The 23,917-nt window shown below is 38.2% G+C and overlaps 2 protein-coding genes across 2 annotated transcripts; both read right to left on the reverse strand.

Moving 5' to 3' along the window:
* Positions 1 to 397: 397 nt before the first annotated feature.
* LOC138905914 (uncharacterized) lies at positions 398 to 796 on the reverse strand. Its single transcript, XM_070194427.1, has one exon. It carries the CDS (start codon positions 794 to 796, stop codon positions 398 to 400), a length of 399 nt encoding a protein of 132 aa, XP_070050528.1.
* Positions 797 to 9,195: 8,399 nt separating this feature from the next.
* LOC104087855 (uncharacterized) lies at positions 9,196 to 16,025 on the reverse strand. The gene is made up of 6 exons (XM_009592420.4): positions 15,691 to 16,025; positions 13,492 to 13,644; positions 13,224 to 13,317; positions 12,984 to 13,066; positions 11,233 to 11,386; positions 9,196 to 9,726 (listed from the first exon to the last, which is right to left on the reverse strand). Exons 1-6 carry the CDS (start codon positions 15,853 to 15,855, stop codon positions 9,491 to 9,493), a joined length of 885 nt encoding a protein of 294 aa, XP_009590715.1. The 5' UTR covers positions 15,856 to 16,025; the 3' UTR covers positions 9,196 to 9,490.
* Between the last annotated feature and the right edge of the window lie 7,892 nt (positions 16,026 to 23,917).

The raw sequence follows: 23,917 nt of genomic DNA on the forward strand, positions 1-23,917 counted from the left end.
CTGAGGACCCCGTGGAGCACGCTGTGGCTGAGAAGTTTGTGGAGGTGAACCACTCCTAATCCTGGGGCAATCCCTCACCACATGGCGAGTGTCACCACTCAAAACAAGCTCTGGGAGGGCGTGGCTGTTGTGACTGACTCGGGCCAGGTTTGCTGGACTGGCCACTAGGAACACCCTGTGCAGGAGGCAGACTAGATACTGGCGGTGCATAATAAGGCTCCTGAGGTCTAGAAGGAGCTGGAACACCGCCAACGGCTGGAAGAGCTGAATGAACGGGGCGACTCACATAACCCCTACCATGGCGAGCTGCTGGGACACGAGCTGCAGAATAATAACCAGTCTCTCGAGACCTCTTGGCCTCTCTCTTCTCTCTATCCCGGGCAAGCATGCCCTCCAATCACCTGGCAATACTCACAACCTGCTGATAAGAAATATCCATCTCCAACTCCCTGTCCATACTAATCCGGATATTGGGATGAAGTCCCTCAATTAACCGTCGAACCCTCTCTCGAACTGTGGCAACTAAGGCCAGTACATATCGGGCCAAATCACTGAAACATACTGCATACTCTGACACAGTCATAGATCCTTGGCGTAGCTGCTCAAAGTCCGCGCGCCATGAGTCTTTGAGGCTCTGAGGGACATACTCTCTCAAAAACATGTCCGAGAACTGAATCCATGTATGTGACGCTGCCTCAGCCGGACTACTCAACTCATAAGCACGCCACCACTGATAGGCTGCTCCTCCAAGCTGGAAGGTAGTAAAAGAAACCCCACTAGTCTCTACTGCGCCCATAGTACGGAGAATAGGATGACACTCTTCCAGAACACTCTGAGCATCATATGTAGCCAATCCGTTGAAGGTAGGTGGGTGGTACTTCTTGTACCTCTCAAGTCTGAGCTGCTCTGCCTCAGAAGCTGCTGCCCTAACCTCGGGCTGAAGTAGAGCTACCGGCTGCATTGGTACAATTTTTGGAACCTGGTCGACCTGAACCCACTTCTCTGGAGTACCGGCGACGAGAGTCCGTGCTCCTCCCCCGGCCTGAGATGTGGCAGGAGCAAGTGAAATCAATCCAGCCTGAGCTAAGGTGCTGAACATACTCAGAAACTGGGCTACAGTCTCATGGAGGGCTGGTGCAGCAACAGGTATCTCAGGTGTCTTCCCTCCAGCTTGAGCTATTGGGGGCTCCTCTGTAGCAGCTTATGCGGGTGCTCTGGCTGCACCACGTGGACGTCCTCGGCCTCTACCCCGGCCCCGGCCCCGGCCTTTCGCGGCTCTAGCAGGGGGCGCGGGTGCCTGTTCATCAGATCCGCTTGTACGCTCACCATCTGTGAGAGAATAAAATACATAGGTTTAGAATTTTCTTGAAGTCAGCAATTTTTGCACGACAAGGAATCAAAGTAGTGAAATTTTCCTAACAGTTCCATAGCCTCCCGAAGATAAGTACAAACGTCTCCATACCGATTCGCGAGACTCTAATAAATTGGTTTGTGACTCACGACACATATGAACCTAGAGCTCTGATACCAACTTGTCACGACCCAATTTCCCCTCCGTGTGACGTCGTGACGGCACCTAGTCTCTACAACTAGGTAAGCCTAACATTATGCGAAATAATGAAATAAAAATATAAATTTAACCAACTATTCAAAAATACACAACAAATCCCAAAACCCGGAACATCGTGAACCACAAACTACAGAAAGAAAAATCTAGTGTCTCTATACATCAGAGTCTAACAAGGAAAAATACAGAAGATAATGGACATGAGAAAGAGTAGAAGGGGACTCTGAGGTCTGCGGACGCGGCAGATATACCTTGAAGTCTCCAAAGCTGTCTCGGCTCACTGATAGTGCGGCCGATAAGGTACACCTTGATCTGCACACGAAAAACATGTGCAGAGATTAGCATGAGTACACCACAATCGATACCCAGTAAGTGCCAAGCCTAACCTCGGTCGAGTAGTGACGAGGTCAGGTCAAGGCCCTACTGGTAAATATATAATAAAATAATATAGAGTGTAATACCGCAATAAAATAAAGGCTGAAATTTAACAACAATGAAATCATAGAAAGTAATAGCTTAGTACACAGAAACACAACAGGGGATCTCCCGAGATACCGTCTCGTAGACCCAAACGTAAATGTGCAGGGGGATCTCCCAGAATACCGTTCCGTAGTCCCAAAGTAAATGTGCAGGAGGATCTCCCGGAATCCCGTAGTCCCAAAGTAAATATGCAAGATAGGGGGATCTCCCGAAATACCATTCTATAGTCCCAAAGTAAATATGCAGTACAAGGGGATCTCCCAAAATACCGTTCTGTAGTCCTAAAGTAAATATGCAGTGCGAATGATAGAAATACAACTACATCACAAAAATCTTACAATTTAGACTAAGTACTAGTCAGGGAAGAAGCAGGAAATTTACTAAGCATGTTGCACATAATTCACATAAACAATTAAGACACGTAGACACGTTGTATTAGACTAAACATGATAGCTACACATATTGGAATAACTCAATTAAGAATGAAAATAGATTAGTACTCATTAAAATGGTATAACTCAAAATAACAGGAAAACATGTTGCTGCTCAGTAAGAAAATCGGGTTTTACCACAACTAGCCTGTGTACGTACTCGTCACCTCACGTACATGGCGCTCACATATCACAATAGTTCCAAATCTTAAGGGGATTTCTCCCACACAAAGTTAAGCAAGCCACTTACCTCGAGTCAAGCTCAATCAATTCGTAAGAATGCCCTTTCCACGAATATCCGGCTCTAAATGGCCCAAATCTAGCCAAAAGCAATTACATATCATAATTACAACAATAATAGACTCATCTAATTAACGAAATTAATATTTTAACGAAAATTCTGAAATTAACTCAAAATTCGCCAGTGAGGCCCATGTCTCAGAATCGGGTAAAAGTCATAAAATACAAAAGCCCGTTCACTCACGAGTCTGCCCATATTAAAATTACTAAAATCATACACCAAATGATCCTCCAAATCCACAAATCAAACTTCCAAATCCCTAGCCTCCAATTCCCAATTTCCACCTTAAATACACACTAACTAGGTGGAAAAATACATGGGGAAGCAAGATTATTGATCAAAAATAAGCACAATGGACTTAGCTCAAGAAATCTCTCGAAACTGCTCTCAAAATTCTCCCTAAACCGAGTTGCAAAGTCCAAAAATGACAAAAATCGTGAAGCCCTTCGGTTTTAACCACTGCCCAGGTATTTCTGCACCTGCGGAGCCTGGGCTCGCACCTGCGGGTGAGCTTGTGCAGAAAAATATGTACATCTGCGCAAATCACTTACCCCCTGCCTTCGCACCTGCGATGAAAGGGCCGCATCTGCGCGTGCGCGCCTGCGGAATTCCCTTCTGCTTCTGCGGACCTTGCGCACCTGCGAAGACCCCTAACGTATCTGCGGGCATCGCAGATGCGGAAATCACCTCGCACCTGCGACCCCTGGCACTCCTCTATTTTTCCACTTCTGCACCAATTTGCTCGCACATGCGGGCTCGCACCTGCGGGCAGCCTAATTACAACAGAACCAACAAAAGCACCAGATTTTTTTCCAAGTCCTATTTCATTCCGTTAAGCATCCGAAACATACCCGAGGCCCCCGGGACCTCAACCAAACCTACCAACCAATCCTATAACACCATAAGAACTTAGTAGATCCTTCAAACCACATCGAACAACACCAAAAATCATGAATTAAGCACGGATTCAAGCCTAAGAACTTAGAATTTTCCAAATTCTACAAACGACGTCGAACCACGTCAAATCAAGTCCGAATTAACTCAAATTTTACACACAGGTCACAAATGATACTACAAACCTACAGCCACTTTCGGAAATCCATTCCGAGCTCGATATCAAAATTTTTACTATCGGCCGAAAAATCTAACTTTTGCCAATTCAAGCCTAAATCTACTACAGACCTCCAAAACACATTCCGGACGCGCTTCTAAGCTCAAAATCACTCAAAGGAGCTAACGGAGTTGACAGAATTCCATTCCGGATCCGTCTTCACACAGTTCCAACTACGGTCCAATTTCTAAGGCTTAAGCTCTCATTTAGGGACTAAGTGTCCCAAAACACTCTGAAACTCAAAACCAATTATCCCGGCAAGTCACAATAGCAGAAATAAATATGAGGAAAACTGTTAATAGGGGTTCGGGGCTCTAACTCTCAAAACTACTAGCCGGATCGATACACTATGGTAGTTAGCAGTTATTGTTGTGAGTACCTGAGTAATGTGGTGTATCACGTGGTTACATATTGGGTCATGGTTATGGCTTGGCACAACCTGTTCAGACTTATACATCGTGTAAATGTGAGATTCGTGTCTTGTAAGGAATTTCGGATATTGGAAATTGGGTTCTAAGGTTTACGGACTAAGGTTGAAGCAAGAATCTCCAATTATGTTGCGTTGGCAGGCTTAGATGGAGCGGGGTGACGTGGGATCAACCCCGGGTATGTACATAGTAAGGTTACACAGTGATTCGACGGCTTTAGGACGACTCCTGGCACGTTCGAGGACGAACGTATTTTTAAGAGTGGAGAATGTAACGACCCGATCGGTCGTTTTGAGAATTAGCATCTCGTTCAATGGTTTAAGGCCCTGAACAACTTCGTATAATGTACTATGACTTGCGTGTGTGGTCGAGTTTGGTTTTCGGATAATTTGGGATCAATTTTGAAGAAAGTTTATTATTTTAGAAGCTTTAGTGAAAAAAGTTGACCATGAGTTTGACTTTTATGTAGACGACTTCGAAATGGGGTTTTGATTATTTTCATAGGTCCGTATGATGATTTTGGTCTTAGAAACATGTCCGGATGTTGGTTTGGAGGTCTGTAGGTCGTTTCGGTATGTATTGGCGAAAGTTGGAAAAAAATTGGAAGTTTTGGAAAGTTTGACCGGGAGTTGACTTTATTGATGTCGGGGTCGGATCCCGTTTCTGGAAGTTGAAAAGGTCTGTACTGTTATTTATGAATTGTGTGCAAAATTTGAGATCATTCCAAAGTGTTTAGGATTGTTTGCCGTTAGTTTTGAATTTTGAAATTTCATTAGTTTATTAAGCTTGACTTGAGGTGTGATTCGTGATTTTGATATTTTTATGTGGGATTTAAGGCCTCGAGCGGGTCCATATTATGTTTTGGGACTTATTGGTATGTTCATACGAGGTCCCGAAAGGTTTGGGTGAGTTTCGATTAGGTTTAAGTTGTGTTGCGCTTGATTTTTATGTTTCAACGTCGTTTCTTCAAGTATAAATGGTACCACATTAAGCAAATGAGCACCAAATTCAGTTTGGATTAAAGCATTAGATCTGTATTGAAATTACGGGGCTATAGCAAAAAGAATCGCTGAATTCGGACATCGTATGTGAGAGTTATGCCCATTTCCGTATCGGAAAAGATTGTTGGTTTCTGGTAAGGTACTGTTCAGTTCGCAATTGCGAACAATTCATTGCAATTGCAAAATTTTTTGCACTGTTAATCTTCAAAATTGCAAAGAAATCTTGGCATTTGCGAACACTGGATCGCAAATGCGACATCTTCAGCTTGTTTTCGGCTGTGTAAATCGGGTTTTTGCTTCATTTTTTGATATTTCTGAACCCTAGGTCCGAGAGCGGCCGATTTTGAGAGAGGAATTTCATCTACAGTCGTTGGGTAAGTGTCCTTGTTCAATTTCTATGTATACTTCATGATTATATTTGAGTTTTAACACAAAAATGGTGAGAATCAAAGTGAAAAAATTGAGAAATTTGTAAAATCTTTCAAAAATAAGAATTTAGGATTTGGAGGTCGAGTTGATGTCGGAATTTGATAATTTGGTATGGTTGGACTCGTATCGGAATAGATGTTCGGATTTCATGAATTTTGTGGAATTTCGAGATGTGAGCCCTAGCGTTGACTTTTGGTTGACTTCGGGGTTGTAATTATAAATTCGACCTTTATTATTTGAAATTGTTTCCTTAGGCGTTAATTGATATAATTGAGTTGCTTTTGGCTAGTTTCGAGCCGTTCGGAGGATGATTTGAACGGGATAGCGCACCTAGTCTATCGAATTGGCTTGTTTGAGGTAAGTATTTTGCCTAACTTTATTGAGGAAATTTTTTCAACTAATTGCCATTATTTGCTATATGCGGGGGTGATACATATATAAGGTGACAAGCATATATGCATGTGCTAGGGTTAACCATGCTCGGGGGTAAATTATATGACTTATTATGCTTTGTAGAATTATATGACACTCTTGTTTTATGTTTTCATTGACTTCTAGATTTCTATGAAAATGATATTAAATGCTAGAAACCATGATTTTCTTATTATAATTTGATTAAAAATCTGACGGACTTGTGTGAAAATTATTGATGTGCTAAATCCGGTCGTTATTATACTCAATCACAAATATATTGCTACGACCGTTATTCTTGAGATTTTAAATTCTATACTTGAGTTGAAGATCATTTTTGAGACTTGTTGAAATACTTAAATAATGAAGTACTTGAGGTTCATTGAATTGTGATTGGCTTGAAAGCCGCGATTGATGTTCAATTTGGAACATTCGTTTAAACACTCTCCTTGATATTATCTATGCTTCCTACCTTGCTTGTTAATGATATACATGTGTTTGGTAAGGAAGAGTGTAAAGCACGAAGTGTGATGCCGTGCCATTTCATATACATTATCATGTAAGGGAGAGTGTAAAGTACGAAGGGTGATGTCGTGCAATTTCCGTTATATTATCATGTGAGGAAAAATATAAAGCACGAAGGGTGATGTCATGCCATTCATATACATTATTATGTACGAAGGATAATACTATGCCATTTCATTTACATTATCATGTGAGGATGAGAGTGAAAGCACGAAGGGTGATGCCATGCCATTATTTTTATATTATCATATGTTCATGGCACGAAGGGTGTTTTCGTGCAGGCGAGGACGAGAGACATACATTATATTGTGATATCTTTTCGTTGTTTATACATTCATGCCTTTATCTTGAGCTGTTATTGTGTACCTATATTTTCTATGTGACTTGTAGTCGTTGTTCTGTCGGTGTCCTCTACCCCAAGTATTGTTCTGTTATCCATGCCTTCTATCTGTTTAACTTGCAAATATTATGGTTTTCTTCTTGTTTGTTATATTTGCATCTAAGTCTTCTGCCATGCTAATTAGTGAAATTTATATTCTTCTTTCCTAATTGCTGTCATAATTTTTATGCCTTTTTTCCAGTCTGTTTCCGTTGTTCATATGTACTGCTTTGTTCGTTGTTGCTTTCTGTGTGCTTCCCACTTTATTTTTTTATTGTTATTGGCATTTCTCTCACCTAGTTGGTACTATTATATGTATGCTCGGTGAGAAAGAGATAAATGCACGAAGGGTGTTGTTGTGCCAATTGATTTGATCTACATATATATATATATATATATATATATATATATATATATATATATATATATATATATATATATATATATATATATATTGGGTGAGAATGAGATAAGTGCACTAAGGTATTACCGTGCCATTCGATTTGATATCTTGAATATATTCCTCACACCAGGAAAGTTATGAATTTAATTAGATAAATGCATGAAGATGTTACCGTGTCATTCGATGTGATATCTTGAATATATTTCTCACACCAGGAAAATTATGAATTTACTACTGTGACTTCTCCTAGTAATCATTTACTGCCTCGCATAGCTATTTTATTGTACCCTTATCTGTTATGCTCTATAATCGTTTCTATTACTAGTCTGTTGTACAAGTTATAACGGTGAGTATCTTTAAACTAAAAATCCTCGTCACTACTTCTACGAGGTTAGACAATATACTTACTGGGTACATGGGATCGGTTGTACTCATAATAATATACTTCTGCACCTTGCGTGCAGATTTTGGAGCAGCAGTCGTTGTGCGTGGCGGGAGCTGACATTAAAGATGTACCTGCATTCTAGTTATAGCTGCCACTTGTTTTTTGGTAGCTTTAGAATCTTTAATTTGTTCTCGTGTATTTCAGCAGATGATGTATTTTATTTCTTACCAGTTTTGAAAGAAAAAATCTAAATTTTAGATGCTCATGATTTGTACTAGCCCTTGGAAAAAGTAGAAATGTTTAGTTATTTTATCATTTATTTCCTCGATAAATCTAATTAAAGTGAATTGTAGTTAAATGACTTACCTAATGGGTTGAGTTAGGTATCATCACGACTGATCGAATTTTGGGCCGTGACAGAAATAAAAGAAGTTAATCTGGAAAAGTGAAAAGGTTTTTAACTGGTATAAAGTTATGATGTTTAATGGTGTTTTTTGGTGGAATTTAATATGGCACATGAAGGTTCATAACTGATATTAAATGTGTGTAAATGACGATGCGAAAACACTAAAAGAAGTGACAGTTTTTTTGTTTGTAACCAAACGAAGTGACTTGAATTTTCTGCAAGGAAACATCTTTTTTGTCCGTCATCCTTAAAAAGTTAAAAAAGTAAAAAGCTGACAAAAAAGATAAATACGCTTAAGAGAAGTGCCACCTCTGCTATTGGTCTTCTTTTATATATATATATATATATATATATATATATATATATATATATATATAATTTAGAAGAGCCAAGTTGGTCGACCAAGGATAAAAGAGTAATTTCATATTTCTATTAAAATTGCTACTTCTATCGGTGCTGCCTATAGAAACAGGCGACTACAACAGACTCTAGAAGCACCCTTCAATCTCTCTCATTCCGAAAAAACAAACGCGAGATGACTCTTTTATTCCAACAATCTTCATTAGCTTATGCTACCCTTTCACTTATCTTCATCTTCTCAATCTATATCTATATATATATATATATAGATTGAAAGTTGGTCAACTTATTAATTTTTCATAATAAAGAACGTTATTGTGGTTTAAAATCAGTCTAATAACAGACTAAAGTGTTTTCAAAATTTTCAAGATGGTGAAACGTTCTTGTATCATTTATTTCTTGCTTTTCTATTTGTTTGGGGGATAACTACGGGGATTCCTTTATTTACCTTTTTTTTTTCCTCTTTCTAAACTAATTTTGGTTAGAAATGTAATAGCAGTATCTGTGGACATGCATATATCAAAGCAAATGTTATTTGCCTGAGAGACAATACCATCAGGACACTTGAGCACCACATAAGACTTCTCACGTGAATTTTCATAGAAAAAAAAGTACAGATATGAAAGTGAAATAAACTGTTACTTGTTACTTAATTCAGTCTTCATGTCAACTCAGGGATAACTTCTTGGCAGAAACTCAATTCATTCCAGGCAGCAAGTGTACGATCTTTTTTTAAGCACAAATAAAAGTGAAACTGTAATTTGTTACTTATTTCACAGTTTAATTAGAAGATAATATTCCTGTAAGAACCAACTAAGAAAACAAGCTGCTGCTCGAATATGATCCGGGAAGGATCAATCAAAACCAAGTAGATCACCATGGAATTTGTTGACCATCCCAGGCAAAGAACTTGCCATTATCAGATCTCTTTGTGTTGTTTATGATGCTGAGCAGCTTCTGAACAGAGTACTCTTTGGTGAAAAGTTTTTCTTTTGGAACATTTCTTTGAAATGGTTTAGAGAGATCAGTGTCCACCGTGCCTGGGTGCAACAAAATGCATATAATTGGATCCTTCTTGCGTGCAAATTCCACCGCCACATTCTGTGCTACTGCAGCACTAAGACACGGTTAGCATGAACTAAAGATTTAGTCCCACTTGAGGACTTATCTGATAATTTCAGTCAGACTATTCAGGTACACAACAAGCCAACTTCGTCATTATTGACTTTAACTCACTACACCACTGTATATATGTATCCTATAAAGAGTCGGGGGCACATAAACGTCTTTTCATCAGTGTCGGGGCTCACTAAACTTAAGATCGAAGAGCCAAAAAAAATTAGTTTCTCCCTTTTCTGATCTCCGTACTCAACAAGACATGAAAAACAAATATATGTGATGAAATCTTAATTAACCAATGTTGCAAATAGCACCAGAAAGCATTCAAGTCTTATCTTGTTTGGTTGCTCACAAAATAGTACAAGGAAAGGAAACACAACCAGGAACTCGTCATGCATTCTGTAGAACCAATTTCCTTGTGTATTTTGCAATGTCCTCAAAAGCAGAAAAGAAAACCAAATATTTGTAGCTGAATTTAAGGGGACATGGGTCCAGAAATATGCATAACATTTCAACAAGATTTTGCTTGGTTATTAGCAGACCTCAACATATATTGAATTACCCTAACATTAAGTCATTGTATTATGGAATTATAGAAATGCTTGAAGAAGTTTATCCCGAACTAAAAAAGAAACATTCCAACGTTTTCTCATAATCATACTGAATTGTTATTGTGTGTCCCCACAAGAAATGATACTCGGAAGAAAATGCACCACGTAATGGCAGATGTGCCCTACATTAGTGATATCTGTCGAATTACATTATTGATTTCTGGTCTCTAAACAATCAAAACATAGCCAAGTATGTCCCAAGCATCGATGAGTTTAAGGGTGCCAGTGACGCTAATCATCACTAAACTGAATTGTAAGCAAGATAGAAAGGATACGGAGAGGAATGAACTTCACACTCAATATCCTTTAATCAGAGAAACCGAAACTGCTCACCTATCCTATGATTCTTTAGGCAAAAATAAACATTTATCAAGTTAAGATCTGCGCCCCAGACTGAGCCAGAAGAAGTTAAAACTTACCAAAGGTGGAGACTGTCATGTTTGGACCCCTACTACCACCAATCTCTTGACAGCATCTACCATATAATTTATAAGAGAAGCTCTTTGGTTGAACTGAGCGGACATTCTAGTGATCATCTAAAACTGATTCTCATTTCCCTACAATTTTGACTTACCAGTTCACAAAATGCATAAAACTGGAACCATTGTTTTATCTCTTTTCTTTGTTTCTCCTTTTCCTGTTAAGTGGTTAACACAATTAGTAGTTGTTTCCTAACCGTGCAACAAATCCTCAAATTCTTGTACGCAAAATCTTGCCTTCGATGATCATGCTAGAGATATCTATAATACATTTGCTATCATTTTTATATTATCTTACACCATATATTGCTGGATCAAAGAAAGTTCATGGAAAACTTCAACTTTACCATCCATAAGAAGAAGTTAAATAAGTAACCGGTTAAATGGATTTATTTAAGAAGCATACACTGATTCAAGGCCGTCTTAGATGCACGATAGGAATGCCACCCTCCCAAACTATTGTCTCCAATCGATCCCACCCTTGCGCTTAAGTTAGCAACAACAGCAAAATCCTTGTCAGTACCAGACCCACCTCCAGCTTTCAGCAAAGGCCACATATGCTGTTCACCCAAAACATAAACTAAAGGTTACAACATGTAAGGTAATGAGGTATTCAATATAAAAAAGAAAAAGGTAAATTTAACATTGAGAATCCTCAATTTTTGACATGATATACTATAACAGAATCTCTTATCAGCACATCCCTGCTGTATTTTTTTTAGCAATGCAGCACTTAATAACTCATGAAACACGTGTATGGGCGGATCATTCTTCTAAGTGTCTCGATATAACTAGTGGATGGCTAACTTTAGCAAGATCTCTCTTTTTTTTTCGATGAGTCTAACTTTAGCAAGATCTTCTATGCAGAAAGTCCAGCAATCAGATTCTTGTACGCTCCATGATGGTTTCCCCTTAATTTACCAGGATAATCAAAAATTTCCAACTTCAACTGATGATGGCGGCTCAATATAATTGAGATAGGAAAATATGATTTATCTAGATTAGTCTATTTTATTGTTCAAATCTATAGGAAACCTAAAGGATCTGGTGGTCCTCACTTCTATCAAGTTAGTTCTGCGAACAATAAAGAGTTAGACAAGCTATTATTCAACCCTCTGAGGGAAGCACTTGCCAAGAATCTTGAAATGGAAACTTTAAGACTCTGGACTAAGATTCAGCATGACAGCGAGTCCGACAATAAGGTTCCTATATGCTCCATGTTTATTTTTCGCTAAATTCACCAAAATAATCCAAATATCCAACTTAATTTGATGATGGCGGTTCAATACAGCTCACATAGGATAAATATTTTATTCAGATTATTTTATTATTCAAAATTTATAGGAAACCTAAAGCATCTGGATGTCTTCTATCTTAACTTCTATCAAGTTAGACAAGCTAGTATTCAACCCTCTGAGGGAAGATTTGCTACAAATTAATGGAAAACTTAAGACTCTGGACCTTTCTTTCAGCATGACAAGAAGGAATTTCTACAAATTGAGACATCTCTGACAAATTAGAATTGTGCAGATTATTGAAGGATATTTTACCACGTTATCTTTTCTCCACTTCTTCGCTTAGGTTGTGATGTACAGTTTGTTAATAACTGGTTATTAACATTACTACTAACAAAGGGCTAGAGATCGCTGTGTTAAGAGCTCATAGTTTAAGAAAGATTCAAAGTCTCACAGAATACTAGGATTCTTGTCTGCGACAAGGTTCGAACTAGTGATGTGCGCCTACCAACACATCAAGCGCTGCGCTCTTACCAGTAAACCAAAGCCTTGGTGGCCTGTTTGATGATTATTGATGAAAAAGAAAATGTTCGTCTTTGGGAAAAGAGAGTTGCTACTTTATTCTAATCTGCTTGGTCAGCAAATTTTGGTATAAAGGAGGCAAACTTCAACTAAGTTGTTTAGCTTCATTGTCAGGTTAAAAACATATTAGCTCCTTCTCTTCAAGGAGAGGGGAGACAATTCCTGATCATTTACACGTTAACAGGGATAATAACTAGTTTGTCGATCAAACATCAGGTACAAGATATTCATGGTTGAGCATTCAAAATCTTGATTGCTCAGAAATGGTTGCTGCTGCAAAAGAAATGACACAGAAATAGTTGTTTTCGCCTACAGCATGACAGAAACTAAAATACCGCACCTTAATAACCAAAATAGGACCAACAGCATTGATATCATAAGCAAGAAGCAAGGATGATCTCTGCACCTTACTCAGTGTCGTTTCTGTACTGAAAAAAGAGAGAAGATAAATGATTCACTTCACCAATTCCATAATTCAAAGAAAGGAAAGGACCATTTATCTGTTTCATCATTATAAATCGCAACAATGTCCAATCTAAGATTGATAAATTTATTAAAACAAAACAAAGAAACAATATACCTGGCTGCATAACATTGGGTATTGAAAGAACACCAGATGCATTAATTAGAAGGTTTAGCGAGCCATATTTGTCTCTGATCGATTTGGCTGAGTCCTGAGAATTAGCATTGTTATGAAATACTAGAAAGTACATGAACAAACAAGACTGACAAGAATCCAAGAAATACTCAAATGATTCTTTTGGCAAGTGGAGCTAAGTTAGTCATCCCACTTATGAACAAAAAGGATAAAGGAAAAAGTGGGTAAGGAACTAACTATTGAAATATACCTCCATAGTGCTTTCAACTGTAAGATCTAACTGATGAATGTCAAGGCGCTCCGGAAACTTATTCTTCAACTCCAGAAGCCCTGGTGCTCCACTAGGATTACGACACGTTGCAACAATATAGCCTTTGTCATTTCTCTCTAACAATTGTCTGACCTGCATTAGTGGGAAACTCAGGTAAAACATTGCTTGAGCAGTTAAAGAACATGGTAATTAACTGACAATCACAGTTCATTAATGATTGGACGAAATAGAGGTAATGTTGGTTTATCCTGTTCGAGGAATTCTTCCCATGCACAGAAAATTATATCAAGAAATGCTAAATTTTAGGGTTGGCAAAAGATTTGAACTCTTCTACTCAGACCACCCTACCGAAAACAAAAGTTCATGTAGACAGATATCAAATAAGGACTTTAACGAACCTAATGATTACTCCAGTAAGTCAAGCCAAATTCTTGATTTATATGTCAGCCATACCTGATAAGGTCAGAGAAAAAAATTCTACTGCTTTGTTTCAAATTTCATGAAGGTTGTACGATTTCATTTCATTTGTGCAAATTTTGGCTGTGACATGGGAATCACGACAAATGAGATGGCAAAGGGAGACCTATGGAAAAGAAAGGAAAAGAGAAAAGGAATGGAAAATGAAGAAGAAAAGAAATTGGAAATCCAGTCTATATTTTAACTTGCTGTATGGATAAGGGTGCACTACACCCAATGATTTGGATTGTAAAAGAACTTGGTCCTTTATGTGCAATTATGCCAAAGGCGCCCTACAGCCATTTCCCTGGATCAAAGGCTTAATCTAAAACCTGGTACCAGAGAAAGACTTTGGTTTATGATTCCACCTTCTTCATCAAAATAATATACTAGGCACGCTCTGCTTGTGTTAGGTGCAAAATTCTTCAATTTGAACTAAGCAGAGACAACATCAATTCAAGAAAGAGGACTAAAAGTAAAAGACTACCCAGAATCAAGAAATCCCTTTCAGGTTTTCAACATTATTGCTACGGTATTCAGAATAAGACACGGACTTACAATTAATACCCCCAAAACCAATATAATCTAGAGACACAGAAAGACATTCTTTACCATAGTCGAAGTAATTTCTTTAATCAGCAATAGCATGCCATATTATGTTAGACAAATTAGACAATACCCATAATCTCCGTCTATATTGCTGAGATTTAAGTGGTTCGTACTTGGCATAATAGGCATCTGCACTAAATGGACCTTAATTGCATCTTTTCATCAAAAGAATCATGCAATTAAACAGTTAAACACTTGATGCAACAAATAATGCCGGATCAATCAAATGTTCAAGCCGTACAGCACATAGGACAGCATACAATGTCTTTGATAGATGCCTATGTAAGCGCTAACTTATTCTTCACAATTAAAGACAAGCAGTTCGAAATTTCAAATACTACTAGATGGTACTACATAGGAACAGTCCTCGAACACTATAATGAATTATTCTCTCTAATAAATCACTCTCTGTTCCATTTTATGGGACGATTTTTGACTAAAACACAAAAGGGAACCCCGGTGCCCAGACCACCCCCATCCACGCAAGGTTTGGGGAATGGCCGCACCCCAAGGGTGTGATGTATATAATGTACTTCCTCCCTCCCAATTTATGTGACACTATTCGCTTTTCGAGAGTCAATTTGACTAATCTTTGAAGCTAAATTGGTTTACATTAACTCAATATTTTAAACTTAAAATTTAGATATTTAACACTATATGAAAAGTAATATAAGTTGCAATTCTTCTCATTTCAATAAGATAAAAAAATATATTTTAAAATATTAGTCAAAGTTCACATAGTTTGAATTTCGAGAAGCGAAAAGTGTCACATAAATTGATACAGGGGAGTACCAAAATTATTTCTTTTAAGATCACGTCGTTTCTATGAGTATATGATGTAAAATAGAAATGCTAAAAGTAAACAGTTCTCAAATAAACAAATCTGACAATCATTTTAGAAAGGACTAAAAGGAAAAAATTGTATAGAATGAAAGTTTATGGGACACTGTTTTCTAGTTAATCTGTTCAGAAAACAATGATATATTTTTATATCTAAAAACCAAAAGCATGAGCTTTTCCGGCCACACAAATATTATAAAAATTTAAGCCAACGCACATTTTATAGGATAGAAGAAACAGATAAAGAGAGAGGGAAAAAGAAAGAAGACTTACAAATTCCAAGCCAATGCCCCTGGAAGCTCCTTGAACCATTGAAACGCCTCCTTCCCATGTCGGCGCAGAAGCTGAACTGGAGAATGCGTACCTTCTTCTTTCCAGAACTGGTCCGAGATATGGCCTGGCCATGAAAATCCGCTGGCTAAGAAGATTCAACTTCATCCTGCAGCTACTGAATCACGAAATTCCAACTATAAATCAGAACTTTTGTAAGTTCTGGTCGATCTTATTCGTGTGGGTTTGGCAAATGGAAGTGTGATTAGTATGAGAAAGGGAAATTGGCGAAGGCAGCAGTGAATGTTGCATCCGTAACTTTATAGTTTCTTTTAACTACCTTTTGCGTCTGTTGCCCAAGGTTTTTATGAAGAGAAATCAGCCACGTCGTTACGGTAGAGGAGTGGAAATTGCATATGTGGCACTGTTCTTTGCCCTCCTTTCTTGGACCCTGCATAAGGGATTCCTGAACCGAACTAACCATTTTTTGCCTCGAATAAATGCTCACTTACACTGATATTTATATTATACCCGTCAATTTAAAAATTAAAATAAAAATATATATCATTTAGCTATTGTTATGTTATAGATATTATTATTTATATATAAAATATTTATTGGTTTGATACAAATAATAAATTTATATATATGCACTTATTTTATTTGAACAGTAAAATTTAATTAAATAATTTGAGAATTAAATGCGAACGAGGGCATTAACTTAATCTTACAAAATTTAAGATATACAGTGACAGATCCAGAAATTTAAGTTCATGGGCGCTTAACTTTTGTTGACATAAAGTTATTACCAATCACATCGTATATCATATAAGTGTATAATTATTTGAATGCGATAATTAAAAAAAGTTAACAAAAAAACTCGTAGTATTAATATTATGGACGTTGTAAAACTATGATAGATAACGCAACTGATGAGAAAAAGATCGATGGATTTGTCCCTTCGGGTGGAATTGCTCGTCTTTAGGGCCGAACTTTGGAGTTCTATTTCTTTCTTTATAGTGAATTAGATTTTGTAAAAAAAATAAAACAAGGTACAGCAGAAAGGAATTTAAAAAAGAAATAGTATTGGGCAATAAAATGGCTAATGAAACTGGAACAAAAAAGAGAAAGTTGCTTTGATAATATTAAAAAAAAAGAAGAAATAATTTGCTTGTTAAAAACGGCTTGTTGGGAGCCAGATTCGAACTCTCAACCCCTCAACTTTCATAAAGCTCCAATGCCTTTCCTTAATCAAAGCATCCATCAAACTTTTTGTCTCCGAGGTTCTTGCTAATATTTTGTATTTGTTTCCTCAAATTTTTTATACAATTATATATACTCTAGATCGAGGTTAATGGTGCTCGAGCAATAATCTTTTTGACTTGTATCCCCTAGGATATAACATCCCGATCACATCGTATAACTCAGACAAACTGTAACGACTCGTCCGGTCGTTTTGAGTATTACAACCTCGTTCCCCTATTTACTGCTCAATTTATGCTTTTCAATTGTTGTATGACTTGCAAGGGTAATTGGTTTGGGTCAGAAGGATTTCAGAATAAATTAAGACACTTTGTCTCATAATGGAAAGCTTAAGTTGAAAAAGTCGACCGGATGTTGATCTATATGTAAACGATCTCGGATTTGAATTCTGATGATTCAAGTAGCTCCGTATGGTAATTTTGGACTTAGGGGCATATCCGGAAAATTATTTGAAGGTCCGTAGTGGAATTAGGCTTGAAATGACGAAAGTTAAATTTTTGGGAAGTTTGACTGAGGGGTTGACTTTTTGATATCAGGGTCGGAATTCGATTCTAAAAATTGGAATAGGTCCGTAATGTGAAATGTAACTTGTGTGCAAAATTTGAGGTCATTCCGGATTGATTTGATGTGTTTCGACACAAGATATAGATTTTGAAAGTTCAAAGTTCATAGATTTTGATTTGAGGTGCGATTCATCGTTTTGATGTTGTTTGATGTGATTTGAGGCCTCGAGTAGGTCCGTGTTATGTTATGGGACTTGTCGGTATAATTGGTCGGGGTTCCAAGTGGCTCGGGTGAGTTTCGGATGAGGTTCGGATTAATTTCGTTGCTTATTGCATTGTTGAAGGCTGCTGGTTCTGGTGTTTTCGCACTTGCGGAAATGGGCTCGCAGGTGCGATGGTCGCAGAAGCGACAATATAGACGCAGAAGCGAGGGTCTTCGTAGGTGCGGTGCCTGTTGCGCAAAAGCGCGACCGCAGGTGCGGTCCTAGGCATCGCAGAAGCGATCTGGGCTGGCTAAGCTATTCTCGCAGAAGCGAGTTGTTTTCCGCAGAAGCGAGGGTCGCAGGTGCGACCTCTTGTACGCATCTGCGAAAGTGCTGGGCAAAATCTTTTAAGTTCGAGGGTTCGTGATTTTTCACCATTTTCGAATTTTGGAGCTCAGTTTGGGCGACTTTGGAGAGGAAGTTTTCCACACAACTTGGGGTGAGTGTTCTTGACTCCCTTGTGATTATATTCCATGAATTTATCTTCATTTTTGGCAATTGGTTGATGAATTTAAAGAGAGAATTGGGGGTGTTAGTCTATAGTTTATAATACGAATTTGTGAGTTTTGAACATCGATTTGGAGTCGGAATTGAGTCAAATTAGTATGGTTGAACTTGTAATTGGATGGGTTATCGGATTTTGTGAGTTTCGTCGGATTCCGAGACGCGATTTTTGGAGTGTAATTTCTGATTTTATGAGAAAGTATTAGTATTTTGATATGGAATTAATTTCTATAATTGTGTGGACTGAATCAAATTTATTGTGGCTAGATTCGAATAGTTCAAAAGTTGATACGCGCAGAATGGAAATTCTGGAGCATTGTTTAGCTTGCTCGACTTTGGATTCGTCTTGTTCGAGGTAAGTAACTCTTCTAATCTTGGAGCTGAGGGTATGAACCCTGAATATACGTATTATGTGAATTGTTTGAAGGTGACGCACATGCTAGGTAATGGGCGTATGGGCGTGCACCATAGAAATTGTGACGTAATTATTTCCGTGGAATTTTGTAGTCAAATAATCTTGGCATTTTCTATGCAGTTTTATATATTAAAGAAATTTAGTGGAGAATCATATTAAAAATCATGTTGAGGCTATGTGCCAGTTTTATTGGGACCCACAGAGGTCATATTGCTGTGAATTATTTGTATTAAATTAAAAATTTATACTCAGTCATATCCATTTCATTGCATATCATATCTAGGTATCTGTTGTTATTTATTGATATATCATATCATTATTTTCGGGCTATTTTCATGACATTGTGAGCCCATGAGAGAGAGACTGGAGAGATTGATGACTGAAGGAGGCCGAGGGCCTGACTGTGAGGATATTTTTGGGATCGAGTTGCACGCCGCAGCAGGCCATGTTGGCTTTATATATTATTATTATTATTATTATTATTATTATTATTATTATTATTATTATTATTATTATTATTATTATTATTATTATTATTATTATTATTATTATTATTATTATTATTATTATTATTATTATTATTATTATTATGTGTATCGGGGCTGCCCGCCTGCAACAGGCCTTATAGGCTTTATATAGCATGTGAGTTGTCCGTGCGGTTTATAGCGCTTGAGCTGAAGGAGCCCCTCCGGAGTCTGCACACACTCCCAGTGAGCGCGGTTGATATTATTGAGGGATGGATCTTCCCTGGACATGGATCTTGTCCGAAGTATTATATACCTGGAGAAGGATCTTCTTCACGGGCTGGATTAGCCCTACTCGGTACTGAGTGACTGATGATCAATTGATATGTATATTCCGGGATGGATCTTCCCTGGGCCGGATTGGCCATATACAGCACTGAGTGATTGGGCATGATAAGTGAAATGTGTGAGAAAGTGAGATTAAGTACTCTGAGAGTGTGAGTACATGAGTTCATCTCTCAGATACATTGCATTGACATGGACACATGACATACATGCATAAAGATGTATTTTTCTCATACTGTACGGTATCACATCATTCATGATTTGTCACACATATTGAAAGATGGGCATAGTGATGCATTTGTTTTACACTGGTTATCTGGAAAGAAAATGAGACATCTTAATTATCATTGAAAGAATTTTGGAAAAATTATTGTTTTCAAACTTACTCATATTTTTGGCAACTTCGATAAACGATTTTGGGTTTTCACTGATGTACTTGAAAGGCAGAACTATTTTCAGAAATCATGATTTAGCTGAGCATTTTTATCTCTGAGTTACTTCTTGTATTATTTGCTTTACGTTATTATGGACTGTTGTTGGCTATTGGTATGGACCCGACCTTGGTACAAGCTCGTCACTACTTTCAACCTAAGATTAGGTTTGTTACTTATTGAGTACATGGGGTCGGTTGTACTCATACTACACTTCTGCACCTTGCGTGCAGATGTTGGCTGCTGATATTGCTGTATTTGTTGAGAGCTGGATCTGAAGATGTACCTGCGTTCCGGTTATTGCTGCCACTTGTTCATGGTAGCCTTAGATTCATAAAACTTTGTTTATGTACTTTTCGAACAGATGATGTATTTACTTCACACCAGCTTTGTATACTCCATTCTTAGAAGTTCATGATTTGTACTACCAGTTCTTGGGGAATGTATAAGATTAAGATTTTTCTTTACTTAAATTGCTTCAATAATTGTTATTGGAATTGGATATTTGATAATTGGCTTACCTAGCGGGTTGGGTTAGGTGCCATCACGACTAGTCAGATTTTGGGTCGTGACAAGGTGGTATCAGAGCTCTAGGTTTATAGGTTCTACAAATCATGAGCAAGTGTCTAGTAGAGTCTTGTGAATCGGTATGATGACGTCCATACTTATCTTCGAGAGGCTACAGGGTATTTAGGATAATTTCCATCTTTATTTCCTTATCATGCGAAATTGATTCAGCTTGAAACATAACTCTTTGAATTCCTTCCACGCATTCGTATGCGCACATGAGCGCTTGGTATCGGCCGTGCATCGCCGACTTGTGATTCTATGAAGAAGGTTCGAGATGTGTATTCTGTGTTTTGGTGATGGGCCAGTCTAGGGGATTTGGGCCATGGTTAGACCACAACTTAATCTCGGTAGCTTCAGTTGCAACTTGTACATTTGGACTTATATGTCCGATAACATCCCCACGAGAGGAATTTATGGCTCGATGAGCGGTGGAATGGCTTTGTGATGAGTATGATGTAACTGCGTGATGTGTTAAGACGATTTGGAATGGGACGAGAAGTGTTTCCTTGAAACGTAAAGGAATGCCATTGGGTGCTTGATTTTCATTTTGATGTAACGTACAGTCTTGAGTATTAATGTTTTGAAGGATCTTTCACGTTGTTAAATTTTGGAATAAATTAAATTCTCATGACTGGTTAATGAGTTTGGAATCAGAAAGATTAAGTGATTTCATAGTAATTGTAACTGCGAAACGGTATAACAAGATACCAATTTGAGACTAAGCAGGTGGGTTATCCCCTGCGGAGTAATCTACGTAGGTATGTTCCTTATAATGTGAGTGGAGAGTTTCTTTTCTACCAGTGGGGCGTATGTGTTGAGATTTGAACTGGAATCTGGTTGAGAAAGTTGACTTGACTGTCAAGAGAATAAATGCGAGCTTAACGGATGATTGAGGTATTTTATGGTTGGTGTTACATGAGCTTGAGAAAAAATTTCATTGAACTGACTGCGGCATTATGACAGTAATAGAGTATGGATATTGTGAGTTATCGAGTGTTTAAATTTATGGCTTTGAGCCAAGTGGGGGAGTCTGCTATTGACAATTTAATTCATGGTTATGTGTCAAATTTTTGTTTTAGTCTGAGGTATACTTGGGAATCAGTGATGACTTGTAGAGGTGGAGTTCGAGAATAACTTGAGTAAGGAAATTTCTGGATACGGGTTATGGCACTTTAGGAGTATAAGAAAAATTATGGGATGAGTGAGCTGTTATTTCTGAAAGATGTAGTGCACACAAAGTATGAATTTGATCGGTGGTATTAAGGCAGGGTTACTTCTTTGAGTGTTGATTGTGCTAAAGGAGCACATGTCTTTCGGCCCGTTTGGGGCAGAGCAAATTATATTTGAGCAGAGTGGATGACTCTCGAGAGGGTTCTAATGGATTCAAAAAAAAGTATAAGTGGCAATTGAAAATTTTTCGGATTCGTATATCGCTAGAATTGGTTACTTACATTGGATGGTGTCGGGACTTGCGGTAATTCTGCATGACTATGGATTCTACATTTCAGTATAAGAAAGGAAAGAGGGACAATTTTAAATTTACATAAGGTCTTTCAGAGTAGATGCCTCGGTTATGGTACTTTTGGGGTACTTAAGAGGGAATTCAGCGGCTTATGGGCCTTAGGACTTTGTGGTTCTATGCTAGGGTTCGTGGGGTGAGTTGTGGTTAAAGATCGTTGTGTTTTAGCAAGGAGAGGTATCAATCTGAAGAAAAATTCGGAAGGGACTCGGAGAAATAGGACACCTGGGTAGTAGACTGGACCAGTATGGTAATGGTAGGATCGGTTCTTTGGGTAATTACGATGTGGTAAGATTTTACAGATATTTTGGTGGCAATATTCTTGGGTTTGGTGACCTGCGTGGCCAGGTCGAGTTAGAGGAATTCAGCTCTAATAGCTTGGTTATGTGCAAATGAATTTCAAAGTATTCTTGATGGTTTCCACCATGATTTGAGATGGGTATTTTCTACTGGTGTGGGGAACGTGTTGTGCGTTGTGATTTCCTCCTGGAAAGAAGCAAGAGAAAGGTTTCTAACTAATAGGGTATGTAAATTGTTGGTGACTCAAAGTTGATAATGAGATTCTTGTACTTGTCACATGATGGCATAATAGATGCGGTGTTATGTGGGATTAAGGTTGGCGTATGCAAAGTCACGATTTAGTTTTGAAGGGGAGGTCATAAATTCTTAGATGGCATGGACGATTTTCGATGTTTAGATGAATGCTATAACTATTTGGTATTGCGTGAGTAGAGTGTACATTTCAGAAGGCGCATTATGTTTTGAATTATGGATATTTCATAGGTATTGCGGCATTCTCCTGGTTGATAGACTGTTGCTATTCGAATTATTTCTATGTGGCATGAAAGAATTATGGAAGTATTCCCTAGGGGATGATCATGCATGAAAGATGTGTTAGTCATTGGAATGCTAGAATTAGGATAAAAATGGTGATTCGTGTGTTCTACGAATTTAGAGACTGGGAGTTTTCAGGAGCAGATTGTATCATGGTTGTGGAATGTGAAGTCATGGACGAAGCTAGCCAGGTGATAGTATGTATTACGATTCAGTCATTGTGGATTTCAGAGGGTTATTTATCTATTTTTGGGTGACCAGAGTTGATTTAGGGGTCCATTGTTAGGCCCAACTAGGTTGTGTATTCTACACCGAGTCGGATTGGTTGCCTCCATACTACTATTGTTGAGGGATGTGCCATTCGGTTGATGTTGAGCTTATTCGTGTTCCGAAATGATCTGTGAGTTACTCTTCTATGCTACGAGGAGTTGTGATTCATTGGTTATATGCACACATGGTGCGGTTCTATTGGGGGCCTTATGGCGGAATCTGAGCGACATGAGTATTTGGGTATTGCATGATCGATTGTGTATTGGTTAGGTTCTTTCAGGTTTTGTGTGGCATTGTGTCATTTGCCTCTCCGTGGTTATTGATTCTGAGCAGGGTGACTCGAGGTATATAATATGGACCAGTATTTGGATGGGGTCACGCATTGCAGTGGAGTTATGTTAAGGTATGAACCTTGTGTTAGAATCATGTGATGGTTCTACGGTGTGTGATGGATTTTTAGTATTTCTTTGTGGCGGTACTTGTTAATCTTGCGGGGCAGTTCTCTTATTTGAGTCATTTTTCATGACTGAGTGCATTTGAATTGTTGCGTATTGGTGCACGGATGGCACGAGTTGTGGCTCTGAGTTATATTGGTGTGGCATGCCTGTGGGATAGTTGTGTTTAATAATATAAGGTCATTGGACCCAGAATGGTTACTATCAGGTTTGATTACGGTATATTTGGGAGGATAATATTGAAAGTCGGCTTAGGAAGTGATTATGGTTCTGGTTAGGGCGAGAGACCTCCATGACTTGTTGATCTAATAAGGGGTCATGAGATTTCTGCATGTTTCTTTCATTATCAGCAGTGTACAAAGGTTTTGGAACGAGTTTTGTTTGATATGGGGTT

This window comes from Nicotiana tomentosiformis, chromosome 2, assembly GCF_000390325.3.
Source record: "Nicotiana tomentosiformis chromosome 2, ASM39032v3, whole genome shotgun sequence".
In the NCBI taxonomy this organism is placed as follows: domain Eukaryota; kingdom Viridiplantae; phylum Streptophyta; class Magnoliopsida; order Solanales; family Solanaceae; genus Nicotiana; species Nicotiana tomentosiformis.